General features: G+C 41.0%; 2 protein-coding genes across 2 annotated transcripts; both read left to right on the top strand.

Moving 5' to 3' along the window:
• Nucleotides 1–11347: 11347 nt before the first annotated feature.
• LOC133825208 (uncharacterized) lies at nt 11348–13344 on the top strand. Its single transcript, XM_062258185.1, has 5 exons — nt 11348–11404; nt 12455–12556; nt 12643–12909; nt 12992–13039; nt 13135–13344. The coding sequence occupies exons 1-5, from the start codon at nt 11348–11350 to the stop codon at nt 13342–13344; spliced, it is 684 nt and encodes a 227-aa protein (XP_062114169.1).
• Nucleotides 13345–17304: 3960 nt separating this feature from the next.
• Nucleotides 17305–19705, top strand: LOC133825207 (uncharacterized). Its single transcript, XM_062258184.1, has 4 exons — nt 17305–18475; nt 18563–18799; nt 18921–18965; nt 19617–19705. The coding sequence occupies exons 1-4, from the start codon at nt 17305–17307 to the stop codon at nt 19703–19705; spliced, it is 1542 nt and encodes a 513-aa protein (XP_062114168.1).
• Nucleotides 19706–26712: the final 7007 nt, after the last annotated feature.

The following is a 26712-nucleotide window of genomic DNA, read 5'->3' as shown; positions in this document are numbered from 1 at the left end:
ACAGTGAACACTTCACGAACTTCTGTGCTTCGCATGGAATTATCAAAATCTTTTCCGCAGTCGCCAGACCCCAGGCTAATGGGCAAGTGGAAGCTGTAAACAAAATATTAAAGACCACGTTGAAGAAAAAACTCCAAGCCTGCAAGGCTCACTGGCCGGAAGAACTTTCGCGAGTACTTTGGGCCTATCGCACAACAGAGAGAACTTCGACGGGGCACACGCCTTATTCCATGACCTTCGGTTGCGAGGCCATCATCCCAGTAGAAACTATGATCCCCTCTCACAGACAAGATACCTACGATCCTACCCGGAACCATGCCCTTCTCCAGGAGTCCTTGGACATGATCGAAGAGCTCCGGGAGCAGTCGCAGGTCCAACTAAAAATGTACCAAGGCAAGATAGCCCGACACTTTAATACGAGAGTCCAGAGCCGTACATTTGAAGTTGGGGATCTTGTCCTATGGAGAGTATTTCCTGCTACGCAGGATCCGGGAGTAGGAGTCCTCGGACCCAACTGGGAAGGCCCCTACGAAGTCCAAGAAAAAGTGGGCCATGGGACGTATCACTTAAATAGACTCGACGGATCTAAAGTCCCGCGCGCCTGGAACGCGGAGCACCTCCGCCGCTACTACCAGTAGGCCCCAGACCATCCAGTCGGAAGTCCTTGGTGAATTTAGCAAAAGTGAAAAATGTGGAAATAATCCTCCCTGTTGTAAAACTCACGCCTAGCAGGCTAATTTAATGAAACACGGAGAGATTCACTCCGCTTTTACTGCACTTTTTATCCCTGTGTTCAAAGCTGCGTTTTAACAAGTGACCACGCGGTCCGGAGACGTCCGGACCCCACGCTCACTTGGGGGGTATACATGGCTAAGGCATAGCCGTACGCCCCTTGAACAAAACGTACACAGAACACCACTTATGTGCTAGCATTGTGTTTGAAATTTTTAAAATTGTTTGAAATGTTTAAATTGTTAAGCTTAGGTTTATTTGTTGCCATGAACATGCTTGCATTACGTGTCATATGTGCATTATGTGCTTATGTGAAAATTGCCATGGAAATGCCTGCCATTATGTATCATGAAAATTATCTCCTGTGTAGCCCAGCGATGGACGGGACTGGGGGTTGAGGCACGTTCAGAGAGCTACGCCAAAACACCCCCAACTCCCTAACAAGTCCTTTGCAGAATTCTCCGCGAGCGCTGTAGAGCTTTGCTTCGCAAGCTCCAGCTCCGGGTCCCGCAAGGCGAAAGATGGCAAGATCCGCGAGCGCTGTAGAGCTTTGCTTCGCAAGCTCCAGCTCCGGGTCCCGCAAGGCGAAAGATGGCAAGATCCGCGAGCGCTGTAGAGCTTTGCTTCGCAAGCTCCAGCTCCGGGTCCCGCAAGGCGAAAGATGGCAAGACCCGTGATCGCTGTAAAGCTCTGCATCGCAAGCTCCAGCTCCGTGTCCCGCGAGGCAAAAGATGGCAAGATCCACGACCGTTGTAAGCCTTGCTTCGCAGGCTCCAACTCCAGATCTCACAAAATAATGCATGGCAAGCTCCACGGCCATTGCAAGTTTCAGCTCCAGAAGCAGACATGCTCGATCCCCCACTCACAGCCGGCCTTGCTTCGCAAAGCCCCTGCTCCAGGATCGCACCTGGTAGGCGTGGCGATTTCCCCGACAGCAATGAGCCTTGCCTCGCAGGGCTCCATGCTAGGTCCCTGAAGTCAGCCACCATGAGGTTCGCAACAACAGTTAGTTTTGCTTCGCAAAGATCTAACCTTGAGTCTAGCGACGCTCACCAAAAGAACTCCCGTTCCAAACAATGGAACGACTCACCTTAGCAATCCCAGCGAACAGTATAACTACAAGTCCCGGGATTGGCTATTTGCCTCAGGAAAGCTAAAATACGGTGAAAGGAGCCTGGCCGTTGGAACCAGGAAACCTTCGTAACCTAGAAACTACGTGGGAAAAGACATCATCCGTTAAAGCTTCAAGTGGGGAGTGCATAGGTTTTGGCCGTTGGAACCAAAACCCCATACGCCCCTACAATAGTTCCTACCGTATAAATGTCTATCCTAAGCGCAAAGATAAATAAAGAACTCGGCAGAAAGGAAAGGAGAATGCTATGATTATGGCAAAAATGTCCGCAATGAAAAACTCAAAATAAAAAATAATTAAAGATAAAACCCCTTCAAGCATTGGGGATAACTACAGCTTCCACGACCGCAGCTTCGGGGGCATCAGTTTCAACTGAGGCTGGCGGAGTCGGCTCATTGGAAGGCGGAACTTTGTCATGAGAAGGTTCAGAGGTCCCCGCTTCTCCGGGATCTCCCACCTCAGGAGCTCCAGCACGTTCGTCAATGTTGTAAGTTTGGACGTACGCCTCTGGGCCCTGATCCCACACGAGTAGCTTCTCCCTCATGGCTTCGGCATCATCTCCCAGATAGCCTAATACCTCCGGGTTCACTTTCCAGAGTTGATGCATGAGGACCACATGCGATATATTAATCGTCCTGTTCAGTATCACCTCAGCATCCTCCTTCTCCTTCAAGCGCTCCGCCTCGGAGGTTCCCAGCTGTGCCTCCGCGACAGTTAGTTGAGCCCTCAATTTCTCCATTTCGGCCTTGGAGGCATCACGCTCCCCCTTAAGAGAATCAATCTCCTTGCGCTGTTCCCTATTTTGGCTCAGCACGGATTGCTTCTCGGTCACATGCCCCCTGGCAGTGAATTGTAAGGCCCCGATCTCTTTATCCTTCTCGGCGAGCCCCAACTGCAGCATAGACACGAGATCCCTGCTCCTCTGATGGAGTTGCTCCTCCCCGTGCAGCTTACTCTGAAGAGTGGAATATTCCTCTTGCTGCTTAAGGAGGAGATCATTTTTTGATTGTAAGCGAGCTTCCAGGGTATCCTTCTCCACCTTAGCTTGGGACAGCTCTTCCCGGAGCTTAGAGTTTTCGGCCTTCATCCCATCCGACCGCTGTCTAAACTCATTCTCTGCCTTGGCCCGGTACTCTTGATACTTGGCAAGATATTTCTTGTCCGCCTCTTCCACAGTCGTGCGCCGGGCCTGATCAATCTTCTCCGAGGCCTCCAAGGCCTGTTGGGTCAGTTTCTACTTCTCCGCCTCCAAGGCCTGGCGAGCCAGCTGGCTCTCCTCCAGTTGAACCAGAACTGCACCAACCTCCCGGAACGAGCGTTCCGCGATCATAGAGGCCTACAAGGAAAGACAACAGAATGAGCTAAAGCCGGACAAAAAGACAGATGATCCCAAAAAATAACAACTGACGGCTTACCCCGGATAGTTGCTGCTTCACAGCATGTGTCAGTAACAGCGGATCCTTACTGCTACTGATGGCCCATTTCTCAGAATTGAGCTCGCATAAGCTCAGGGCCATGTCCTCCATCATCTCAGCTCCGAACGGCGCCAATGCACGTCCGAGCCTAGGCACCAGCCTCTTCTCCAAGGCTGGACCATCCAAAACCGCTCCGGCCGGGTGAAGGGATCTCACCCCCTCGGTCAGCTCAGCTCTCTTCACGGCAGACAAGTTATCTGCCCTTCCCTGAGTAACAGCATTCTCCGCCTCTAACCGCCTCTTCAAAAAACTATCGGCCCGTCTTACACCCTCCAGGAGAGCAGCGGGGAAACTGGTTGGCTTCCGCGGAAAGTGAAACTTCAGGCCAGGCAGGGGAAGATTGGTTGCCTGAGAAGAAGGAGACCCCGAAAGGGTGGACCCCCTTTGGGCTGGAGGAGGAGGCAGACGGGGTATTAAGGCCCCGGTCTGTTGCTTTTGCTGCTGCGGCAGCAGAAGTAATTGCCCTTGTTGCTGCTGCTGGTTTGGATGTTGTTGCTGCTGCTGCTGCGGCGTTGGTGATTGTCTCTCTTGTTCTTGTTGCTGCTGTTGTTGTAGTTGTGGTTGCTGTCGTTGCTGTTGTTGTTGCCTTCGACCGGGAGAAGAGTGTCTAAGGCGTTTGTGCTTAGCGCCCTCAGCATCTTCTCCGGGACGCTTGCTCACCCCAGTTGTCCTCACGGGAAATACAAGCCCTTCCCCGTCGCTGCTGCTACTCGAGACCATCATAGTCTCGGAAGGCCCGTCAGCAGGAGACTTCTCTACCCTCGGAGACGCTTGCGCCTCGCCACTTGCCTTCTTGGGGGAGGCAGCTTTACCTCCCCTACCAGCCTTGGTCTTCCGTCCTTTCCCCGTGGACGGGTCTTGGCTGGTGGCAGCCTTCTTAATGAGTAAAGTAACCCTCCCCAGCATCTTGGCTTCTGGATACTCTGCAAGAAACGTTCAAAGCAAGGTTAACGAACCAACAAGCAATGAGAAAGAAGATAAGCGGAAGACAAGACAATCAACAACATAAAAGCGCAAGCAAGCCCGCCAGCAGGGAACAAGAAACAAGAAAAAGAAAAAGTTTGAAAGGGACGACCATGCACGAGAAACGTGGATGGCCTTCCCCGAGCAAAACAAAACATCGCTTCCTGCTCCAGGAAGCTCCCGTACTCCTTGAAGTCCGGGAATGACATGCTGAGAGAAGAAGGGTCAACCATGATGACACCTTCTGGCAGACTACCGTCACTCAGACACCAGAGGAGCTCATCTACCCTATCGCAATACCTGTCGAAGGGTATCCTACGCGGATCTAGCCTAAGGAAATAGGGATCAAACCCCATCTGAGAGGTCCGGGAAACCTCAGACAGGCTGGGGGTGTGGATCAATCGAAAACTAGTCTTACCTCTCCCGGAGGTACTAGCCCCGGAGCCCCTTCGTTAGGGTAAGCCGCGGCGTGGCGAGCCTCGATCTCCTCTTCCTTCGGCTGGGGGTCGGGGAACCTCTCCGCCCAACTAGGAGATAAAGTATTTTCGTCTCGAGCTGCTTGGGTGATCACCTTAGACAGCTCCAGGGCAATCTGCTCCCGGATGTCAGCTGACACCTGAGTTTGCCCCCTGCCACTCACTGGCTCGATGTTTTGGAAGGAGGCAAGTAACCCATACTCCCTCAACGATTCGGAGGTCACAAGTCCCTCCACTTTCAACTCTTCCTCAGAAAGCCCTTCGTAGAACTTGGACCTCCTTATCATCTCCGCGCAGCGAGGTGTTCGCGGAACGACTTCTGCAAAAATCAAATACAAGCGTTAGAGATCCTCCCAAAAGGCAAATCAAACGCAAAGAAACAAAGTTGAAAAGAATAGGAAGGAGCACTTACCAGGGATTTTGAAGTCCAAAGATAGGGCTGGCACCCTCTTCAGCGGGAAGCCAGTCGTCAGGAACCAGTATTCCCAGAGGTCCGGAACCCTCGCGGTATGACAAGTGGGGCACATCACGTCCGGGTGCCTTTCCAGCCTGTAAAACCCCACCTTGTCTGAATGACCCCTCATAGGCTGAGACTTCAACCCGTAAAAGTACAGCACCTCTTCCAGGGTAGGAGCTTCCAGTCTCCGGGACTTGCAAAAGATGAACCACCCCGCTAGGAGCTTGTAGCTGGGAGGAATCAACTGGAAGGGGGCAATCCCCGCCTTCACACAGAAATTAGCGAAGTAACTCCTTAGGGGCAAGTGCGCCCCACACACTATGTGTGCCCAGCTCCAGGCACCAAAGCCCTCGTGACTCTGGCTAGCCGACTCGCCCAGCACCGACAGACGATGCCACATCAGACCTGGGATGTTCTTCAGGCCTGCCTCGGAGGAATACAGCTCTAGCATGCCATAATTCCTGAAAAGGTTCGGCTTTTGGTCCATCTCCCAGATGGAACTATTGGAGGTCGGTGGGCTAGCCGCGACCACTTTCGCCTTTCCTTTCCCCTTTCCACCAGCGACAGGAGAGCCTTTCTCTTGGGCAGAATCAGCCTCCCCCACAGCAAGGAGTTGTTCCTTTGAGATATTCGTCACTGGACAAAAGAAAGAAAGAAGAAAACACTCTAAGCAGTCAGCACCCTTGTCATACCCTAGTGGTATCAAAGGCGTCGGGGAGACCCTCCCCGAAAACTGCTTGGAGAGGCTCCCACCGAGCTTACCGAGGGATTGGCACCATGCCACCCGAAGGGCAGCAAGGAACCAGACTCAGACTCCGAGCCTAAGCCCACCAAAAGAAGTGCTTTTCCAGAGAAAGACACCCTAACGGCGTTCATGCTTATGCCCTAAAACAGCAAAACAAGGGGCGACTTTCCAAACGCAAGTCGCCAAAGCATGCAGAAAAGGCTACTTATCGATTCACATCAATCACATGCCTACCAAAGCCCTATTCACGCATGCACATAAGCGATAATGGCAGAAACCTCTACTCTAACAACTACCAACAACCTAAGATCTGGGAGGAAAGAGCAAAGTAGAAATACTTACTGATATTCGGGTAGTGGGAGGTTGAAGGAGTAACTGGATCACTGCCCAGCACGATCGCGAAAAGTAAAAGCTGCAAAAACGAACGACGATTCAAACCAGGAACTTCGGCGAATAAACCCACTGCCAAATCAAAAGAAAAAGTTTCCAGATCCTTACCAAAAGAAGTGGCAAGTTCAGAGGAATGGAAGCTGGGAAGCTTGAGAGTTCGAAGGTTTGGAAATCTGAAAATCCGAAAGATAGAGAATTTGAAAGCGTAAAGAGGAAGAAAGGTCCTTTCCCTCGTTTTTATAGCAGGGAAGAAGTCGTTTCGAATTCCTCAAATGGACGGTCCCGATCTCCCCATTCCGTGTGCATCGGATCCAACGGCTGGAGATGATGCGACGATCCTATTTATGACTCCTCGGATGGGAATAAAGTATTTATTTCCCATCATTACACCACCTCGGGCCTGGAGTACCATTAAAAACCGTCAAATCATTACTCAGATGACTGACGCACGCATACTCAACCAGTCGCCTCACGCACACGTCTTGGTCGCAGAACCATTCCCAGAATGACACGTGGTCCTTGCCGCATTTGAGTACTTGAGTTCAAACAGAAGAAATTCCCTTTCTTTTTCATACTAACACTCAGGCGGGAAAAAGGAACTCTTCCGGGAACACAGAAGGTGGCCCCTCGCCTAATCTAAGAGACCGAAATACCCGGAGGACTGTACAAGCTCCCAGATCTCTCAAAGCTCCGTGACCTTGGGGGGTAAATGTTATCCAGATTTCCGGATAGCGTTTAGATTGATGTCCTCGGGGAAGCAGAATTATCGATATCTTTCACGGTAGGTGACCAGAGCTCGCGGATGGACAGAAAGGCTTCGCCTCTCCTGTGTAGTATCCGGATTACTCTTCCAAGCAAGCACAACACGGAAACTCGTCGACTCTCCCGGACTCCCGAAGGATACCCCTCGGGGAGGCCCCTTCCAGGAGAGGCTCTTCGAGTGGTCTCCACGGAAACAGTTCCATGCCTCGCACAGAACAAAACCGGACGGTCGAGTCCGGGAGAAGGCATATTTGGAACGATATCCGTCTGACACAGGATCCCGCCTGACACGCCCGTCAGGTCAAAGCCGCACACATCCCAGCACGCCTAAGGGTACCTTTTCGCCTACTGTTCCGCTGACAACTTGGAAAAGACGGCTGACTTTGTGTGTTCCCCATACTTTCACGTAAATATACCCACATAGAGTCTTGTAGCCATGCTACTATAGTAATTGTATCCCCTATTTATGGCTGGTGTAATTAAGACTCAGGGAGGTAGAGAAAAACCCTAATCCGAAACCCTAGCTATAAAGACCCCTTCATTTTACAAGAAGAGGGAGGACCAACAAATCAGAGAGCAAAAACTCTACTAAAATCTCTCTAGCTTCATCTTCTTCAAGAGAACCCGAGAGAAACACTGTGAGTGTGTGAAGTTCTTGTGCCCCAGCCATCTTACTGTAACCTTTTCCAAGTATAATAACATCGACTCGTGGACTAGGGCTTGTTAACGCCTGAACCACGTAAAAACACTGTTTGTTTAGTTACATTTCAGCATTTATACAGTTCTTATCTTTTTATTATTCTGTTTATATTCGTTTCCGAAAAACTCGGTAAACATGTTACATCTCTGATATTGATGAATTATAGTTTTAATGCTTTTGGTATGTATAATCATGGTGTTCACTATAAACAGTAGCAGGTTTAATTTTCATTAAAGTTGTATTTATCAAAAGAAGTTCATTATTCTTTTGCACTTGCTGTAACGCCCTACTACCTTAGAGTCATTACTAAGTGAGTTTAAAACAGAAATTGTGCATTTAATTGACTCTAAGTGGTTTCTAAAACCAAAAGTGTGAATAAATCAGAGTTTAAGGCTGTACTCTTCGAAAATGATTAGTTTCATTGAAAACGTTAAATGTAAAACATCTGGGATCCCAAAATGAGGTTTACAAAATATTTACAACTCAAAAATAGATTTACACTTTATCAGTTCTCAAAAGAATGATTTAATACAACCATATACAAAATGCCCCCAACCAAAGCAGTCGGGCAGGCCGAACATGTACGCGCCGCCCCCACGCTCTCCATACTCATGGCCGGTTGACTGACTCCTTGCTTCTACCTGCCACACGGAGCACCCGTAAGCCAAAGCCCAGCAAGAAATCCCAAATAATACATAACATATGCAATTCATATAGCTGGCATAATTCACTGATAAATAGGAAAACCATCATAATAAACAAGCACGGCCATGCCGCCCCAGAGGCCTTACCAAAGCCCGGGGTTTCGGTTCTCACCGCGAGGATAACTCATGTATCCCTTGGGTCCCACCCTGCATATAAGCATCCCATGTGCTGTGTGTTACTTTCGGCCCCACGGCCGTACCCGGCCTACGCCGCACTCGGCCCTTGCCGTTCATTTCATTATAATCACACATATAGTACATTCGAAATCATCATTCACACACATTATGATTCATTTAAGGTTAAACATTTGCACATAATACAGTCTGGGGCCATGCCCTGCAATCACACAGTGGGGCCATGCCCTATTCTCGGGTGTTACGGTTTTCTTACCTTTAGATTCAGTAGCCTTGATCAACCTGACTCCTTGAGCACGATCTTACCCGAGCCCTAGCGCTTACCTAAGCAAAGTCCACAAGTCAAAGTCATCACCAATCCTCAAGTCCAAAACCTAGCCTCGGGACTAATCCCGAGCCCCCGGGAAGTCCTAGATCCCCAAAACAAAGTGGCGGAATCAGGCCCCGAACCCTAGGTCAAAATCCCTTCACAAAAGCCCAAAAATCCCCTCTGTGAACAGTGCAGCGCTACAGCGCTCAAAAGAGGGCGCTGTAGCGCTACAAGCAGAACCACCCTCACCAGAACAGGGCTAGCGCTACAGCGCCCCCTGACTAGCGCTGTAGCGCTAGTTGCAGCAGACCAAAACCAAAAATCGCATCTTGCGATTTTCTTCCCCCATTTCGACCCCAAACTTGTCCAACTCTTTCCCAAGTCCAAAAACAAACTTATACACACCTCACACTCATCCCAAGAACCCCATGAACTCAATCCCAAGCTCGAGCAACCCACAACTCAAAATCCAACTCAATGAACCCAAAAACCAGAAAATCACTCAAACAACAAGGATAGGGTCTAGAAATCATACCGTGGGTGGAATTTTGACCTTGAACTGAACCCTAGACCTCCTTGGCTTGCACCTTCACAACCTTGACCTGTTTTCCCCAAAAACCCCATCCATTTAGCTCAAAAACACAGCTCGAAACCAGCAAAACCCTAAAACCGAAAACCTCAAGAACTTACCTCAAATCTCTGATGTGATCTTGCTAATCCCTTGCCAATCCTCAAGCCTAGCTTAGGATCCTTGATGCTCAGCTAACCCTAGCTTTCCACTAAGCTTAACCTCAAGAAAATCAAGTGAAATGGTTGGGAGAGCCACAAACCGAATCTTCAAAGCCAAACCCTTCAGTTTTCCCTCTCTTCCTTCTCTTCCTTCTTTCTTTCTTTTCAGCCTATGCTTTTCTCTACAAAATCCACTAAGTATAAAGACCTTCTTTATTTTATCTCTTACAAGCCTAATGACCAAAATGCCCTCCCTTACTAATTCTAAACCTTTATGTCCATAAAGGGGCATTTTAGTCATATTACCCAAATTCCCACTAATTCCTCAAGTGTTCCTAATAATTCCCGCTCGCTACCCAATACCGGATTAATCAACAAATATATTCCCAGATTCTCAATTAAACTCCCCAGGCTTAACCCAAGCCTGGTACAGGTTCCCGCTTTGACTTTCCGCTAACCCGCTCATTCTAGGATCGTCTCGAGTCATAGATCACAGGTATCAACATAGTCAGGCCCAACATGGCCAAATTACAAATATGCTCAATCAGGTCTACATGCATACTAGTTCACATAGTCATGCATCACAATTAATCAAATAGTCATATAATGTGCATTAAATCATATTCATGCATTAAACTCATAAAAGTCACACACAGAATCCCATTATGCCCTCCAGGCACACTACTCCAGGCCCTTAAGCCTTAATACCGAATTTGGGGTCGTTACACTTGCTGGTAAGGTTGTTTATAGTACACATTAAGTTATGCTTTCCCTTGTATTTAAAAATTGAATTGAGTATATATATAAATGTATATATTTGAGCAATAGTTACACTGTCATTTAAAACTTGAACTGAATATATATATAGAAAATTTTGAGTGCATAAATAGATTAAACAATAAGAAGACATGTCTGGCTACAGAGAAGAAATGACACAGAGGTTATAGGCATCACTAGCCTATAAATTAACACAGAGTCAATTTTATTAAGGGGCAAAAAAAAATCTTACCATAGAAGTGTTACCATTTAAATATTCTATTTTTTTTTTCTAGTTTGTCAACCCTCAAGGAAATATATATTCTATTTCCATTTCCATCTGTATTTAATAACATATGCCACATAAAACCAAAAATGAAGTCTTAAGGAGGCTGCAATATTGACCACCATTCTAACTTGGTCAGCCCATTGTTCTCTACTAGTCATTTTTAAGGAAAAAGAAAAAATCAGAAAAATAGTAAGATCAAAATACTGGTGTCACATTTTTTTATAATGATTCTTATTTCTGACCAAGTGTTATATGCCTCATCATTGTTTAATACTCCAACCATAGAATTGAAACCAACCAACCTAGTACAACATTCAACGTGACAACTTACCACTCCAATGCCTTTTCTTTTATCCTCATATTTTCCTCCCTTTCTTACTTGGTTATTTGGATTTATGAATTTCTTACTATTTGGCATTATGTCACTAACTTTTTGTTTTTCATATACTGTTGTTCAAGTATTACTTTGTTGTGGTTGAATGTGACTCAATTGCTACAACAAAATTACCTTTACAAAGCTTGTGATAGGTTGAGTTTGAAAGATCATTGAATGTATTCCTTGTTATTTGGCTATTTTTTCCTGTTCATAATAATGGTGTTGGCTTCTATTCTGCATTCCTGGTCGCAGATTGGTGCAATTATGCTATTTGTAATTTATGTATAAATTTTATTCAGCATATAATGTTCACCAGGATGGATGTCAACATATTTTATGAAAATCTACTTTGAAATTTGAAAGCAAAAGTAACTTAAGGGAGGCATTGGATAAGTAAGATATTTTTTTCTTGGTGTTATGGAGTATATAATATTCTTATTCTAGAACAATGCATTATGCTATATCAGTCAATTAAAACTATTTCAGGTCTGATCAAATTAAGGCAGTAGAAATCCTTAGTAGTTTCTGCATAATCTTAGCAACATTAGATTGTCTTGGCTTGATATGCACATATGAAAGTTAAACTCTATTGGCCTCAAGAGCTGCTTTGAGACTACAATTATGGTTAGTTTTTAGAATATCTTTATGCTCTAAATTTGAACTCTTGCAACCACAAACAAATTTCAGATTCCAAATTTACAATTGGCTTAATTGTATTCAAATTTTGTGAGCAGTTGCTGCCTTGTTTTCATGAAACTTTTGTACTTTAAATGATTTATTTTTTTCCAATTCTCTTCTTGAAAATGTGTTTCTAAATTTATTTGACAAAGCTATTCAAGAGACACTATTATCACCATTCACAATCCACCAACCATCCCATCCCTGTTCAGGAGGAGTTGTACTGTGTTTACTATTTCATTGCTAGTATACTGGTTTTGTATGTTTCTTTTACTGCTGGAGTGTTTACTTTTGGAGTGTTTATTACATACTCTTTTCTTTGCTGCCATAGTTACTGTTTTATTGTTGAAAAACTATTATGTGTACTGTGTTTACTGTTTTATTGCTAGAATACTGGTTTAGTTTTTTTGTTTTACTGCTGGAGTGTTTGGTATTCTGTATGTTCAATCGCTGGTTCATTTCTTATTTATTTTAGGCGATTAGCAATAAGTTTAAAGAGATGAGGAAGAAACAACTCCCACATACATGCAGCAGGAGAGGATATGCTCGAACAATGGATGACATGGTAAAAATTTAATAAATATTTTTGGTAGCTAAACATAAGAAAATATATGTTCTCTTTCTGAAAAATGTACTTGGATACAGAGTAAGGAAAGCTCAAAACCTGTAACAAGAGTTCAAGCTTTCTTAAAGACACACACAAAGAAGAATGGTGAACCTGTGAATGCACAAGCTGCTGAAGTTATTGTAAGTAATTTACCCTTTGTTTGTAGAAACATATGTATTTGTATGCACATAGACTTATTTAACAGTCAACTTGAAATGATTTATAGGAGAAGCTACAAGTTCTTGCAAATGAAAAACCAGATTCATGCACAACACAGAATACTGTACAAGATGCTCTCACTATCATATTTGGTCCTGACAAGAATGGTAGATCATTAGCTAATGGGAGGGGAGTAACTAATACAAAGTTAGCTATTCTAAGAGCAAGAGATGACCATATTTCACAATTGGAATCAAGTCAATGTGAGATGAAGAATAAAATGTCTGAGATGATGAATCTTATTAATACTATTGCAAAAAGTGTAAACATTCAGGTAAATAAAATTAATTGACTTCTGTTTATTTTACTCTATTCATTGAAAATTATAAATGACTAAATTATTCTCAAACTTCTAGGGGTTTACTCAACCAAGTGAAGCGGAGTCACACATGCCTTCTCCTATGGTAACTATAATTTTAATTACTACCTATCATTTCACTTTTAATTTTTTAAGTATCAATATTATCTATAAATAAATATATGTTTTATCATGTAACAGAGTGTTAATAATCTGAAGTTCACTCCTGAAAACAATGCTTGCAATTTACTTGATTGGAATGGAAGTGGAGAAATTGTTGCAGAAGGTCGATGGTCTTCTAGTGATCCTTTATGTGAGGTGCATCATCTTCGTCTTGGGCCTAATGCAATGAGAGTTTGGGTTGATGTTGCTAAGAAACCTACTGCATATTTATGGAGACATCACATATGAGTACAATTGAAGAAGTGGTTGGTTGCACTGTTGCTTGGCCTTCTAATAAAGTTACAATGAGGTAAAATTTCATGCAACTTAAAAATGATTTATAAATAGTACAACAAATCAGCTGTAGTAACAAATTATATCATCAAAATATATAGGAAATGAACATAATGGATGAAATTCAATTGTTTCTTGGTAGATATCTTTGGTACGTATCTTTGCATAAAATTAACTAATGAATGAACATGTGTTTTCAACTATTTTGGCTACATTTGTTTTCTTAATTTTATATATTTTTCACTCTTATAGGTGCACAACTAATGAATGAAGTGTAATATTTTGGAGGGACGCCCATGATCAAAAAATTATGAATCAGTTTGTTTTAAAACTTTTGCTTATGTATTTTCTCTTGCAATATACTTGTACTTTTGGGATATTGATATTTTAGCTTTATGTAGCGAACATATTAAGAATATTTGAATTTATGTTAAGGTATAATTTTTAATGTGTTATATGTTTATCATTTGTTGCAATTATTCATATGACAATTAATAAATGTTAGGAAAATGATTAATGATAACAATAAAGAAACGCTATTAAAAGTAAGGATGATTACAAACAAAAAACGCTATGTCTGATTACTAATTACATTTTCAAAATGCTATTACATATCTTTACATAACGTTTGAAAAATGCTATTAAAAGTAAGGATAATTACAAACATAAAACGCTACGACTGATAACTAATTACACTCTTAAAACGCTATTGTATATCTTTACATAACAATTTAAAAACGCTATTCACAGTAAGTACGACTAGAAACATAAAATGCTACGACTTATAATTAATTGCATTTTAAAAACGCTATTGTATATCTTTACATAACGTTTTAAAAACGCTATTAAAAGTACATATTACTACAAACATAAAACACTATGGTTGATAACTAATTACATTTTAAAAACGCTATTGTATACCTTTCAACATCATTTCTGCATAACGTTTGAAAAACGCTATTAAAAGTAAGTATTTTCAATTTAACATAATCAATGACTACATACATAAAACGCTATGACTGACATCTAATTATATTTTTAAAACGCTATTATATATCTTTCAATAGCATTTTTACATCACAATTTAAAAACGCTATGAAAAGGTCCAGACTTTTAATAACATGGGATAATATAGCGTTTGTAATAACGCTATCGTTTGTTAAAGACAGTGTTTTAAAAACGCTATGGAATGCAGTTTTTCTTGTAGTGGGTTGTTCCAAATGGATGTCAAATCCGCATTTCTCAATGGGATCTTGAATGAAGAGGTATATGTTGAACAACCTAAAGGGTTTGAAGATCCCCATGCACCTGATCATGTTTACAAATTGGAGAAAGCTCTTTATGGTTTGAAGCAAGCCCCTCGGGCTTGGTATGAGAGACTCACTCAATTTCTTGTTTCTCATGGATACAAAAGGGGTGGAGTAGATAAAACTTTATTTATCAAAAATATTAAATCTAACATAATTATTGCTCATATTTATGTTGATGATATTGTGTTTGGTTCTACTTCTAACAATGAGGTGCAGGTATTTGTGAAACAAATGAAAGAGGAATTTGAAATGAGCATGGTGGGAGAATTGACCTATTTCTTCGGTTTGCAAGTCAAGCAGTTAGATGAAGGCACATTTGTTTCTCAAAGCAAATATGCTATGAACTAGGTAAAAAAGTTTGGACTTGAAAGTTCAAAGATTACCAAAACACCAATGGGAATGACTGTGAAGCTATCCAAAGATGAAAATGGTGACAAAGTTGATCCTACACTGTATAGGAGCATGATTGGTAGCCTTCTTTATCTCACTGCTAGTCGACCTGATTTGAGTTATAGTGTTGGTGTGTGTGCCAGGTACCAAGGAAATCACATGGAGTCTCATGTTGTAGCTGTCAAAAGAATCATTCGATATGTTCATGGGACTATTGATTATGGTATTTGGTATTCAAAAGAAACTAACCCTAATCTAGTGTGTTTTAGTGATGCTGATTGGGCAGGTAACATTGATGACAAAAAAAGCACTAGCGGAGGATGTTTCTTCTTGGGAAATAATCTAGTCTCTTGGCACAGCAAGAAACAGAATTCTATTTCTCTCTCACCAGCTGAGGCCGAATACATTGTAGCAAGAAGTTGTTGTGCACAACTTTTGTGGATGAAGCAAATGATGATGGATTATGGGTTTGATCTTGACATTTTAAATATTTTTTGTGATAATACAAGTGCAATTAATATTTCAAAAAATCATGTGCAACATTCTCGTACTAAAGATATTGATATTCGTCATCATTTCATAAGAGAATTAGTTGAAAATAAAGTTCTTGTCTTGGAATATATTGAAACACATAAACAGATTGCTGATATTTTCACTAAAGCTCTTGATTCGGTTCGCTTTGATTTCCTCCGAAAATCTTTGGGGGTTTGTTCTCTTTAAATTTCCTTGTTATTGTGTTGTCCTCTTGATCAAATGTGTGTTATTTAAGTTTAAGAAAATTTTCAATTAATTTGAAAATTTTGTTGTGTGTCAAGCTGGAGAATCTGACTTGTGTTTATGAGGTTTTGGTTGTATATTCTTGAGAGAAAAATAATCAATTCCTCCTAGGGATATTCGGGTCAATCAATCAATGGTTAAATGTTTAAGCTTCCTTTTGTGTAGCATTGTTTCAAGCTCCTGTGCAAGAATAGAGCTACCAACATTAGTGTGTGAAAGCCGTCTTTTGAGTAAGTTGGAACTTTGTAATTCAGAGTTATAAAGAGGATACGCTACCATAGAAAAGGGCTACCACTGGTGTAGTTTGACAGCGTCTTCATGGGTTACAATTATTTACAATTTCGAAAAAGACTTATTTGTCATTGGGCAATGTTCCCTTGCATACACTGTCACACACTTATGCTTGAAACTATGCAAGAAAAATTGTACACAGTTTATAATAATAAAAAAAAATGTGTGTAAGACTCATACATGTTGATTGATTCACTTAAGAATATGTGCTTGTGACTGAATTGTGCTTTATTTCTCTCGAATACTCTTTCTAATTTTTCATTTTCACAAGTGTTATTATCTTTGTTATACACTAACACTTATTTTCAGTTGCTTGATTATTTCTTCAAGGATGACTCTCTTTGATCAAAGCATTGTTTTTTCTTTTTTCGTTGGGTTTTATTATTTGTCTCTTGTTATATATATAAAAAAAATATTTGATTGACAAGGAAATTCATGGTGGACCAAATCTCTGTGGTAATTATGTGAAATTATGCATTTATTTTGTGTGATTTAATATATTCTTTATTTTCAAGGATTTTATTTTGTCCTCTTTCTCAATTTGGAATACCATGATTTGTATCTTTATTGTCTTGTACCTTGTTTAGAATTTTTTTTTTAAAAAAAAAAGGGAAAGGTCAATAGGAAGATTGTGTGGGGTTATTTTTTGGTTACCTTTTTTTTGTATTGGCATTCTCTATCTATTCTATTTCCTTATATAAAAAAAAGGGGTAAGTTTTTTATCTAGATCATGTGTCTTAAGGTTTGTTTCCTTTTATTTTTTAATAATTAAAACAAATTTATAAAAAAAAGGGAAACCTCTTCTTGTGGTGGGTGTCCTAATTGGGTAAGTTTTGTCCTTAAAAAGCTTGTCACTACCCTTTTTCTTCTCACCCACGATCCCTCTAAGCCACATCTTCTTCTTCTAATATTTTTTTCTCTCATTTTTTTTGTAAGTGTTTGCTGTTTTTCAGAGAAGGAACAATGGTGAAAACTTGTGGAGCTTCCTCTAAGAAGACCCCTGCTTCTCAATCCAGAAAGGTGCCCTATCCATCGCCTCCTCCATCTGTGTCAACGATGCCTCCATCTATTTCAGCAAGTTTCTGTTGGGAAAACTTGCAAATCCAAGGCGCGCAAGAAGGTGTTCTCCTTCTCTTCTGAACACCCCATGGAGTTTCCAGATATCACCGCTGATATTGTCGATGTTGCACCACCATCTGAAGTGGTGGTGCCCTCTCGAGCCAAGAACCTATCTCCTCTTCTGATTGAATCGTCTCTGATGGCTAGGGCAAAATCAAAATCTATTTCATCTTCTTCGAAAGCTGCTGCTGCTGGGTTACTCAAGTTGCCATCGAAGCCGAGCCAGTCCAAGAAAAATTTTGTGGCTCCAAAAAAAAAATTGGGCTTGGACTCGTCTTCTTTCCCCTTGACTGCTGCCAAGAAAATATTGAAGGCTCATCCCCCTTCTCCGTCCTCCTTCGAATCTGACCCTGAGGAAGGAAAATCTGAGTCTAAAGCAACCCGTGATACCACCTTATCTGATGAAACTGTTCTTGACAATGCAGAATCAGAGGCTGAGTCTGATGAGCCAGAACAAGAAGACATTGTCCCGTCTGAACAAGAAGCCAAATCTGACACAGAGCTAGTTGCAACTCCTTTGTCATCCAAGGCTAAAGGCAAGAGACCTATTTCTGATTCTACACCCTCTCCAAAACTTTCAGGTGTAAATGTCAAACCTTATTCTTCAACTTTTTGTTATTATGACAATGCTTGTGATATGGTTCTCTATGCTCAAAGGAAATTTATCATTGAGAGAAATTATGTCTTGAGTGATCATCGGCCTTATGGTGTGCTAACAATGCTTCAAGATCGAAAATGGACAGGTTCTTTGGTTAAATTTACTGGTTTTGTGGATAGAATAGTCAAGGAATTCTATGCTAATCTTACTAATGAAAATATTGAACCTAAATCTCCTTTGTATTGTAAAGTGTTTGTTAGGGGCCATTGGTTCTCTTTTTCTCCACAAGATATTACCCTTGCTTTGCATCTTCCTCTTGATGTCGAGGATGATGATGATCTTGCTTCTCTTGACAAGGATGCGATTATCATTGAATTAGTAGGGAAAAAAATGGTATGGCCATCTAATACAGTCATCTCGGTCTCTAATCTCACCTACACTTATGCTGTCCTCCATAAGTTTTCCACAACGAATTGGAAACCAACTTCTCACACCGCAACTATCTCATTTGACATGGCCTCATTTTTGTACAAAGTGGGGAACAGAATCAGTATAAACTGGGCTATGGTCATCCATGATCAAATTATTTTATTTCGAAAAGGTAATAGGAAAAACTTGAATCTTCCTTTTCCTCAAGTTATTTATAAAGTTTTGAGTATGCAGTAAAAAGATCTCCAACTTGATCAAGAAGACTTGGTGGCTCCCACTACTGCTGCTTCCTACAAGGCGTCTACTCCTCATACTGAAGCCACTAATGCTCCATCAACCAAGAAAGTCAAGCCCCAATCTCTGAAGTTTTCCTCGGATGACATTCCTCATGCATCCTCCTCTATTCCCACAGATTCCGGACTTGTTGATACAGAACTAGCTGCTGTCCGAGCCTCTGTTGATTCTTTCGCTTCTTTGAAAGACACAAAGGGGGAGAGTAGATACTTCCAAAAACCTGCTTTGTTGTTGTTTTTGTTTAACTCTGGACCTTCTTATTTTGAGGGGGAGTTAAGTTTAGTTTCTTTATATGATTGTTATAAGTTAATGCATATTTGCAGGGAGAGTTTTTTTCTCTTTACTTGTAACTAACATTTGTGTTGAAGGTTTTTGAATTAATTTTGTCTATCAAATTGCCAAAGGGGGAGATTGTAAAATCTTTTATTGGCATATTTGATAAAATTAATTAAAGAAGAATTTTCGAAATGGGTAGTTTCCTGTTTTGTTGTGATATGTTTTCTAAAATCAGATTATTCTATATATGTCATAAAATAAATATATAATTTCCTATAAAAGATTATCTTGTCTTAACTTTTGTATATATGGAAATTATTGGTATTTATTTCTTGATCTGATTTGGTTGTTCAGAAATTGTGTACAACTTGCAGGGATAATGTATATATTGTTTCCTTATTTATTTAAGAAAACTGGGTTTAAAAACTGTTCAGGTTCAATGAATCTGTTTGAACAGATCGCCAATCTATTTGAACAGATTCTGACTTTCCTGTTTGGGAAGATTTTTCATTTATTGGTTGATTGGTTTCTGATTTGTTTTACATGACCTAAAGGGATTCTAAAGGGTATATAATCATCCTTAGGTCGTTGATTTTTTTATTATCTCTCTTGGGTATTATTTTGCAAATATATTCAAGTTTTAGAGAGACTTTTTATTGTTTGAAGAACTTGAGTCCAGCAAGTTCTTAGTGGTTTATTATAGTGTACTTCTGTACTGTTTTTTCTTTGTGCTAATTGTGCAGGTTGTACACACTTGGACATTGTTCATCAAGCTATGGGAGAAGTCTTGTTTGTGAGTCATTTTTCAGGAGGAAAAGTGCAAGTGTTATGATTTGAAGGGAGTTCAAGATCTTAGCACTTCAGAAATTTGATTAGGAGTTTAGATTACAACAGTTGCGACAAATTCAAGAGGGAGTCTTTATTTGTACAAGTCAATTTGGTTTTGTAATCATTTAGATATTCTTCTAATAAATTTCATTCTCTGGGCGTGGTCCCGTGGACTAGTAGCAATCTGCAAAGATTGCTGATACCACGTATAATTTTGTGTGTTCTTTACCTTATGTTCATTTTTATTTTTTGATGATAAACTGTTTAAACATATCTGGTTTCTGTTCAAACAGTTTATGTGTCTGTTGAAACATTTATGTAATAGTTCAGCAATTAATTATTTAAATTGAATAATTAAGTTGGTAATCATACAAAAACAAAATTTCACTTCTCATAATACCAAGAGAATAAAGTTCTCTATTTTTCTCTCTTGGCAAAATAACGTGGAATGCATCTGATGTCTCGTTTGCATGATGTTATGTTATATTAATATAACAATCAAAAGAAGACCTAGCCCTAATCACATTGGGCCTCTGCGTGGGCCACAATCCATTTGGATTGTGGTTTGGCGCCAATTACAAGGCTTTGGGCGCTGTGGTATTTTATCTCTATAAAATGCTATTTGTTGGGCATTTATCATATTATTTTATGTAGTATACAAATATACCACAAAATTAAATATAATTAAATTAATTGCAATAAAAATTAATTTCACAAAATTATTAATATAATTTTATTTTCCATTAAATATTTTTTCAAAAATAATATTTTAAATATTATTTCACAAACAATATTAATTTGTGAGATTAAGAGTAAGACATTATTTTTAATTATTTCCTTTTAATACCAAAATCATACCTCTGTGTTATCGAGCTAATATGAGGACAATATGAACCCGTAGTTCTAAGCTCCAATAATTTAATTAATTTCACTAACTATTAGTTCCATTAATTAATATATTAACTACAAATTATTCCACTAGAAATTCATAGTTGAACTCTTAAAGCTACACTCTTATATTATTAGAAGCTCTAAATATAAAGTTGTCCATTGATTTAGTCATTGCAAGAGTTATGACCCTCTACTAGTTGTTCATAATTAAAGCTAGGTCTTGATGTCCATTAACCTCTTTAGTTATGTGTTTATAAATTAGTTCCATTGATCTTCTAATGAACACTATTCTATAAATTTAATTATAGAATTAAATTTCTATTCTCTAACAGAAATTAAGCCCTCTATTTTCTAGCCCCGAATCAACACTAAAAGGAACAACTAATCTACTTTCATCCAAGTAAGGAGCAGATTCAATATATGTGAAGTATATCCTCCATGTGTTTCTTCATTTGGGGTTCCTTCTTCTACGCTTCCTTGATCCTCTCAAGGAGTGTGGACTAAAGAGTGATATTGGCTAGCTGACCCAACTACCAATTCAATTCCTGCTCTGGTCATCTCCTCAACTAACTCTTTTGATATCTGCCTCACATTGAATAACTTCCCTGGGCCCTTCCGACTCAATGTGTCGGCCACCACATTGGCCTTCCCTGGATGGTATAAAATGTCGCAGTCGTAGTCTTTTACCAATTACAACCAACTCATTTGGCGCATATTAATATCATTCTGGGTAAAGATATACTTTAAACTCTTATGGTCAGTGTATATTTCGCACTTCTTCCCATACAGATAATGCCTCCAAACCTTTAGTGCAAATACCACCCTGCCAATTCCAGATCATGAGTGGGTTACCTCTGCTTATACTCCAACTATCTCAATGCTTAGGTTATCACCTTTTCGGCATGCATCAATATAAACACCGAACCCTGCCTCAAAGCATCACAGTAGACTACAAAATTCTCATTGTCTGATGGAAGGCTCAATACCGAAGCGGTGATCATTTGCCACTTCAACTCCCTGAAACTATTCTCATATCTATCCACCCTAACATACTTGGTCTTCTTACACGTCAGCTCAACTAACAATGTGGCTATTCTGGAGAATCCCTCAATGAATCGCTAATAGTACCTTGCTAATCCCAAGAAACTTTTAACCTCTGGTACACTGCTCGCCCTGGAACCTCACTGCCTTAATCATGCTTGGGTCTAGCAGAATCCCCTCACTCAAAATGTGGCCCAGAAATGTTACTTGGGGAAACCAAAATTGACATTTACTTAACTTAGCATATAATATATGCTCTCTCAACCGCTGTAGTACCAAACGAAGATGCTGCTTATGCTGTGTCTCTGACTGGAACTTAGAATATCATCAATGAATATGATCACAATTTTATCCAAATAATCCCTAAAGATCCCATTCATCAAGTCCATAAAGGTTGTTGGGGCATTGGTTAATCCAAAGGATATGACAAGGAATTCATAATGTCTATACCTCGTGCGAAATGCGGTCTTTGGTATGTCTTCCTCTCTAATCCTTAACTAGTGGTAGCCGGATCGAAGATCAATTTTCGAGAACATTGTCTTTCCCTGTAGCTGGTCAAACAAGTCTTCGATCTTAGGCAATGGGTACTTATTCTTAATGGTCAAATTGTTCAACTCTCCATTGTTAATGCACATCCTTAAGGGCCCATCTTTCTTCTTAACAAACAATATTGGAGCACCCTATGGCGAAAAACTAGGTTTGATGAATCCTAGATCCAGTAACTCATGCAATTGAATCTTTAGTTCTTTCCACTCTGTTGGAGCCATTCTATAAGCTGTCCTAGATACTGGCTCCGCCTCTGGTGCCAACTCTATGACGAACTCAATCTCTCTGTGTGGTGGCAACCCTGGCAAGTCTGCTGGGAATACATCTGGAAAGTCGCATACTAATCTGGTCTTATACTGTCCAACTGAAACAATCCTAGAGGTATTTACTATGTTTGCTAAGAATCCTATGCAACCTTCTTGCATTAGGTCTCTAGCCTTTAGTGCAGAGATCATAGGTACTCGTGGTCCACTCACTGTTCCCACAAATACAAAGGGTACCTACCCTTATGGTTCAAATGTCACCATCCTTTGCTTGCAGCCTATCGTCGCCTCGTGATTTGACAACCAATCCATCCCCAGAATCATATCAAAGTCATCCATCGCTAGCTCAATCAGATCAACATACAACTCTCTACTGTCTATCTCTACTGGTAATGCCCTAGCCCATCTCCTAGAGACTACAGATTCCCCAGTTGGCAACAAAGTTCTGAATCCCCTAGCATACATATCACAAGGTCTACACAAACACTCTATCTCTCTAGTAGATAAAATTGAATGAGTAGCTCCTAAATCAATCAACGCAGTAAATGAAGAACTGGCACTAAAAATCTGACCTATCACGACCGAGGGACTAGCCTCAGCCTCAGTTTGGGTCAAGGTAAATACTCTAGCTTGAGTGAGGCTGTCGCTCTTCTTCAGTTCTACTTTCGTGGCTTATGGGTAGTCCTTCCTCAGGTGACTAACACTCTAACAAGTGAAGCATGCTCTGACTCTGCACTCTCCTTGATGTCATCGCCTGCACTGAGGACACTCTGGGAAATTCCTCCAGTCCTCTCCCCCACCCCGACGACCACTGAAAGCACCCCGTGCCCTCCAATCTGAACCAGGAGGAACAAAAGAATCTGGGGCCTTTCTCTTCTGATCTCTTGGGCCACTACCTTGGCTAGAACCAGTGAAAAGAGGCACCGTCCGCCTAGCATCGCACCTTCTGATGGCCTCTCTCCATATCAGATCTTCGACCCCCTCAGCTGTATGGGCCTTCTCCACTACTTGTGCATAGGCTGTAGTCCTCGGATCTAATGTTATCTTGACGTCATGTGCTATCATGACGTTCAATCCCCGCAAAAGCTGATCCCACAGTGCCATATCCGTAGGCACCAAATCTGGTGCAAACGTCACTAACAGGTCAAACTTCAGTGCATATTCTGTAACATTCATTCAGTTCTGAGTTAGATTGGTGAACTCATCCACCTTTGCAGCTCGGACCGCAACATTGTAATATTTTTCGATGAAAACATCGTTGAACTCTTCGCAAGTCATAACTGTCACATCCCTCCGCTGGGACACAACTTCCCACCAGGTGCGTGCGTCCTCCCTCAACATGTAGCTTGTACAAGCCACCCTTTCATTCCTTTCCACCCTCATGAAATCCCAGATGGAAAAAGTCATATTCATCCACTGCTTTACTCGTAGCAGATCTGGACTGCCCTCAAAGGTGGGAGGGTGTTGCTTCCTGAACCTCTTGTATAAAGGCTCCCACCTATTTTCCATCACAGGCTAGGCTGGCACTGGTGCCACCGCCTGTGGAATATGCAACCAAATACCCTGAGGAGGGGCTTTTCGCCTCAATCCTCGGAGCTGATCTTCCATTCGTTGAAGTCTGGCTTCAATTTAGGCAAAAAATTGTTGCCAGTTCTGTCGGGCGGGTGGAGGGTCTTGACCCTGGTTGTCATCCTCAGCCACATTGACGCAGAGTCTAATCGATTGTCAAGGCATAACTTCAATATGCTTGCAATCAATGACACTCCACATCACGCATGCTAATAACATCCCAAAAAAACACCTCCTAGTCCCATCAATCAGCCACATGCATCAATTCACACCACATGCACATAACATAAGCATATAGCAATCAAGGGGTCGTGCCCTAGCATCATGCATATACAAACACATTCATTATGCCCTATCTATAATATTCAGGCAAACAAGGAAACTTAAACAAGAAGTTAAACACATAGTTCATTTAATATCGACCAACCTTGAGTCAAGCATGTCACTGGTAGCTAGCATATATGTTTGGTCGATCTCCTGGAACCATATACCTTGGCATGCTCTGATACCAAGTTGTAACACCCTACTACCTTAGAGCTGTTACCATATGATTTATAAATGTGCCATTAGCTCGCTAATCGAGGTTTTAGGTTGAAAAGTGATTAAATTGAAATAAAAAATCATTTGATAACATTAATTATAAAAGATTCAGACATTCATTAAAATTGTAAAAGTTATAAATTTGGGATCCCAAAATACTGTTTGAAAATGTGTTACAACTAAAAAATGTGAATACAGTCAACCTAAGCGACAAAATCAACCATCTAAAGTAAATTCCACAAACAACCCCGGTTATGGCAGCCAGGTAGGCCGAACATGTACATGCCGCTCCACGCTCTCCAACTCATGGTTGGTTAACCTTTCCCATGCCCTTACCTGTACCATAGAGCACCCGTGAGTCACAGCACAGCAAGAAAACTCAATGCATAACATATCACAATCAATCCAATAATGTACATTTTAAACAGATAGTAAATTAAACATATAGCGACCTATGCCGACGTAGGTGCTTTACCAGGCACTGGGTTAATGGTCTTCACCGAACGAGTGACCACTGCACCCTTAGAGGGTCTCGTCCTAGCGGCATGCACTCATCATATTTTTTCCTTTCCTAGCCTTGCCGTCCCTAACCTTCACTGTTCCCGGCATTCGTCGTTCTCGGCCTTCGCCGTTCTTGGCCTTTGTCGTTCCCGGCCTTCGTCGTTACCGACCTTCGCCATTCCCGACCTTTGTCGTTTCATTCACAATCATGGACACATAGCATAGCAAGACATAACATTCACATAAAACACTTAAACGTAAATAATCGGGCCATGCCCTGCTCTATAGGCACAAATAGTTTTGTTACCTATGTCCCAACCTGATAGATTAATGCGATCTCGAGCATAATCTCCTAAGCCCGAGCCTAGACATACATCCTAGTCACAACACCATAATAAAGAGATATCCATCAATACCTAACCAATTAATAACTTCAAATGAAAATACTAGCATTTGGGACCTTGAATTCTACTAAACTAGGTAGTAGAATCCTTCGCGAGCCTTAACATTTGGGTTCCCAGGTTTAAAACCTTCAATTGGCCAGCATTGTGAATTAGAACTGCGACATAGCCATTAAGGGCCACGACGTGCCATAAGTCAGAGAGCCTTGGGCTCTCATCAAACGGACACGGGCCGCGACACGCCATAGCCTGCGCTGCGGCGCCTGGGAAAAAATTTGAGGCTCCCAAGCCTTTGAGTTCATGCAGACCCCGGCGCTTGAGGAACAGGGCGGTGACTCGAGCCCCAAAACCCAGAAACTCCACCATTTTTCTGCGTTTTTCCCTGAGCCTAAACCACTAAATCACACTCCAAACAACATCTAAACCTAGAAGTAATTCTAGAAATCTCATCCATACAACCTAAGCATCACAACAACCCCATAAATTATTCCATATCCTCACAAAAACTCAAAACCAATCTAGAGTTCAACCCTCATGAAATTTTTTCCCCACAAATGCATATCTTATAGCCCTTGGAAGAAACTTGGTCATTTTGAGATGTTCTTGCAATATGCAAGAGACCCATACTCTTTTAGATAAAAAATTTTGGTTTCTTTCCTTTCCATAACTCATATGGAGATATATTGCTTTTATTCATGGGAATACGATTCAAAATATGACAGGCAGATAGAAATGCTTCACCCCACAAACTAAAATTCAACTTTGAATGTAATAGCATAACATTAATCATCTAAAGAAATGTTCTATTCATCCTTTCTACTATACCATTTTGTTGTGGAGTATAAGGTGCCATACATTCATGTATTATTGCATGCTCTTCACAAAACAAGTTGAAATCATTTAAAAAATATTCACCATCGCTATAACTTCTAAGCACTTTACTTTTCCTTTCCAATTAGTTTTTAACTTTCGCTTTATAAGCTTTAAACACATTAAATGCTTCATTATTCTAATTAAGCAAATATATAGGTGTGATCCTAGAGCAATCATCTATGAAAGTAATAAAATAACTACTTCCTCCTCTAGTCAACATTCTATTTAGTTCACATAAGCCACTATGTATCAGATCTAACAACTTAGAGTTTCTTTCAACACTTGGAAAATGTTTATTTACCATCTTAGATTTAACACATAATTCACATTTATCATGCTCAACATTATCACAATAAATCAATCAACATTTTATTGCTGTTTTAATT

This window comes from Humulus lupulus, chromosome 3, assembly GCF_963169125.1.
Source record: "Humulus lupulus chromosome 3, drHumLupu1.1, whole genome shotgun sequence".
In the NCBI taxonomy this organism is placed as follows: domain Eukaryota; kingdom Viridiplantae; phylum Streptophyta; class Magnoliopsida; order Rosales; family Cannabaceae; genus Humulus; species Humulus lupulus.
Note: the sequence above shows the minus strand (reverse complement) of the source record. Positions and strands in the feature narration are given on the sequence as shown.

What these genes read in the sequence shown, in the direction of transcription:
- LOC133825208 (XM_062258185.1), top strand. Translation starts at nt 11,348, where the DNA reads ATGGTGTTGGCTTCTATTCTGCATTCCTGGTCGCAGATTGGTGCAATT. An exon ending in TTGGTGCAATTATGCTATTT is followed by an intron (nt 11,405 to 12,454) that starts GTAATTTATGTA and finishes ACTTGGATACAG; the next exon opens with AGTAAGGAAAGCTCAAAACC. An exon ending in CACACATGCCTTCTCCTATG is followed by an intron (nt 13,040 to 13,134) that starts GTAACTATAATT and finishes ATCATGTAACAG; the next exon opens with AGTGTTAATAATCTGAAGTT.
- LOC133825207 (XM_062258184.1), top strand. Translation starts at nt 17,305, where the DNA reads ATGGAGTTTCCAGATATCACCGCTGATATTGTCGATGTTGCACCACCA. An exon ending in AATTATTTTATTTCGAAAAG is followed by an intron (nt 18,476 to 18,562) that starts GTAATAGGAAAA and finishes AACTTGATCAAG; the next exon opens with AAGACTTGGTGGCTCCCACT. An exon ending in AACTAACATTTGTGTTGAAG is followed by an intron (nt 18,966 to 19,616) that starts GTTTTTGAATTA and finishes CTAATTGTGCAG; the next exon opens with GTTGTACACACTTGGACATT.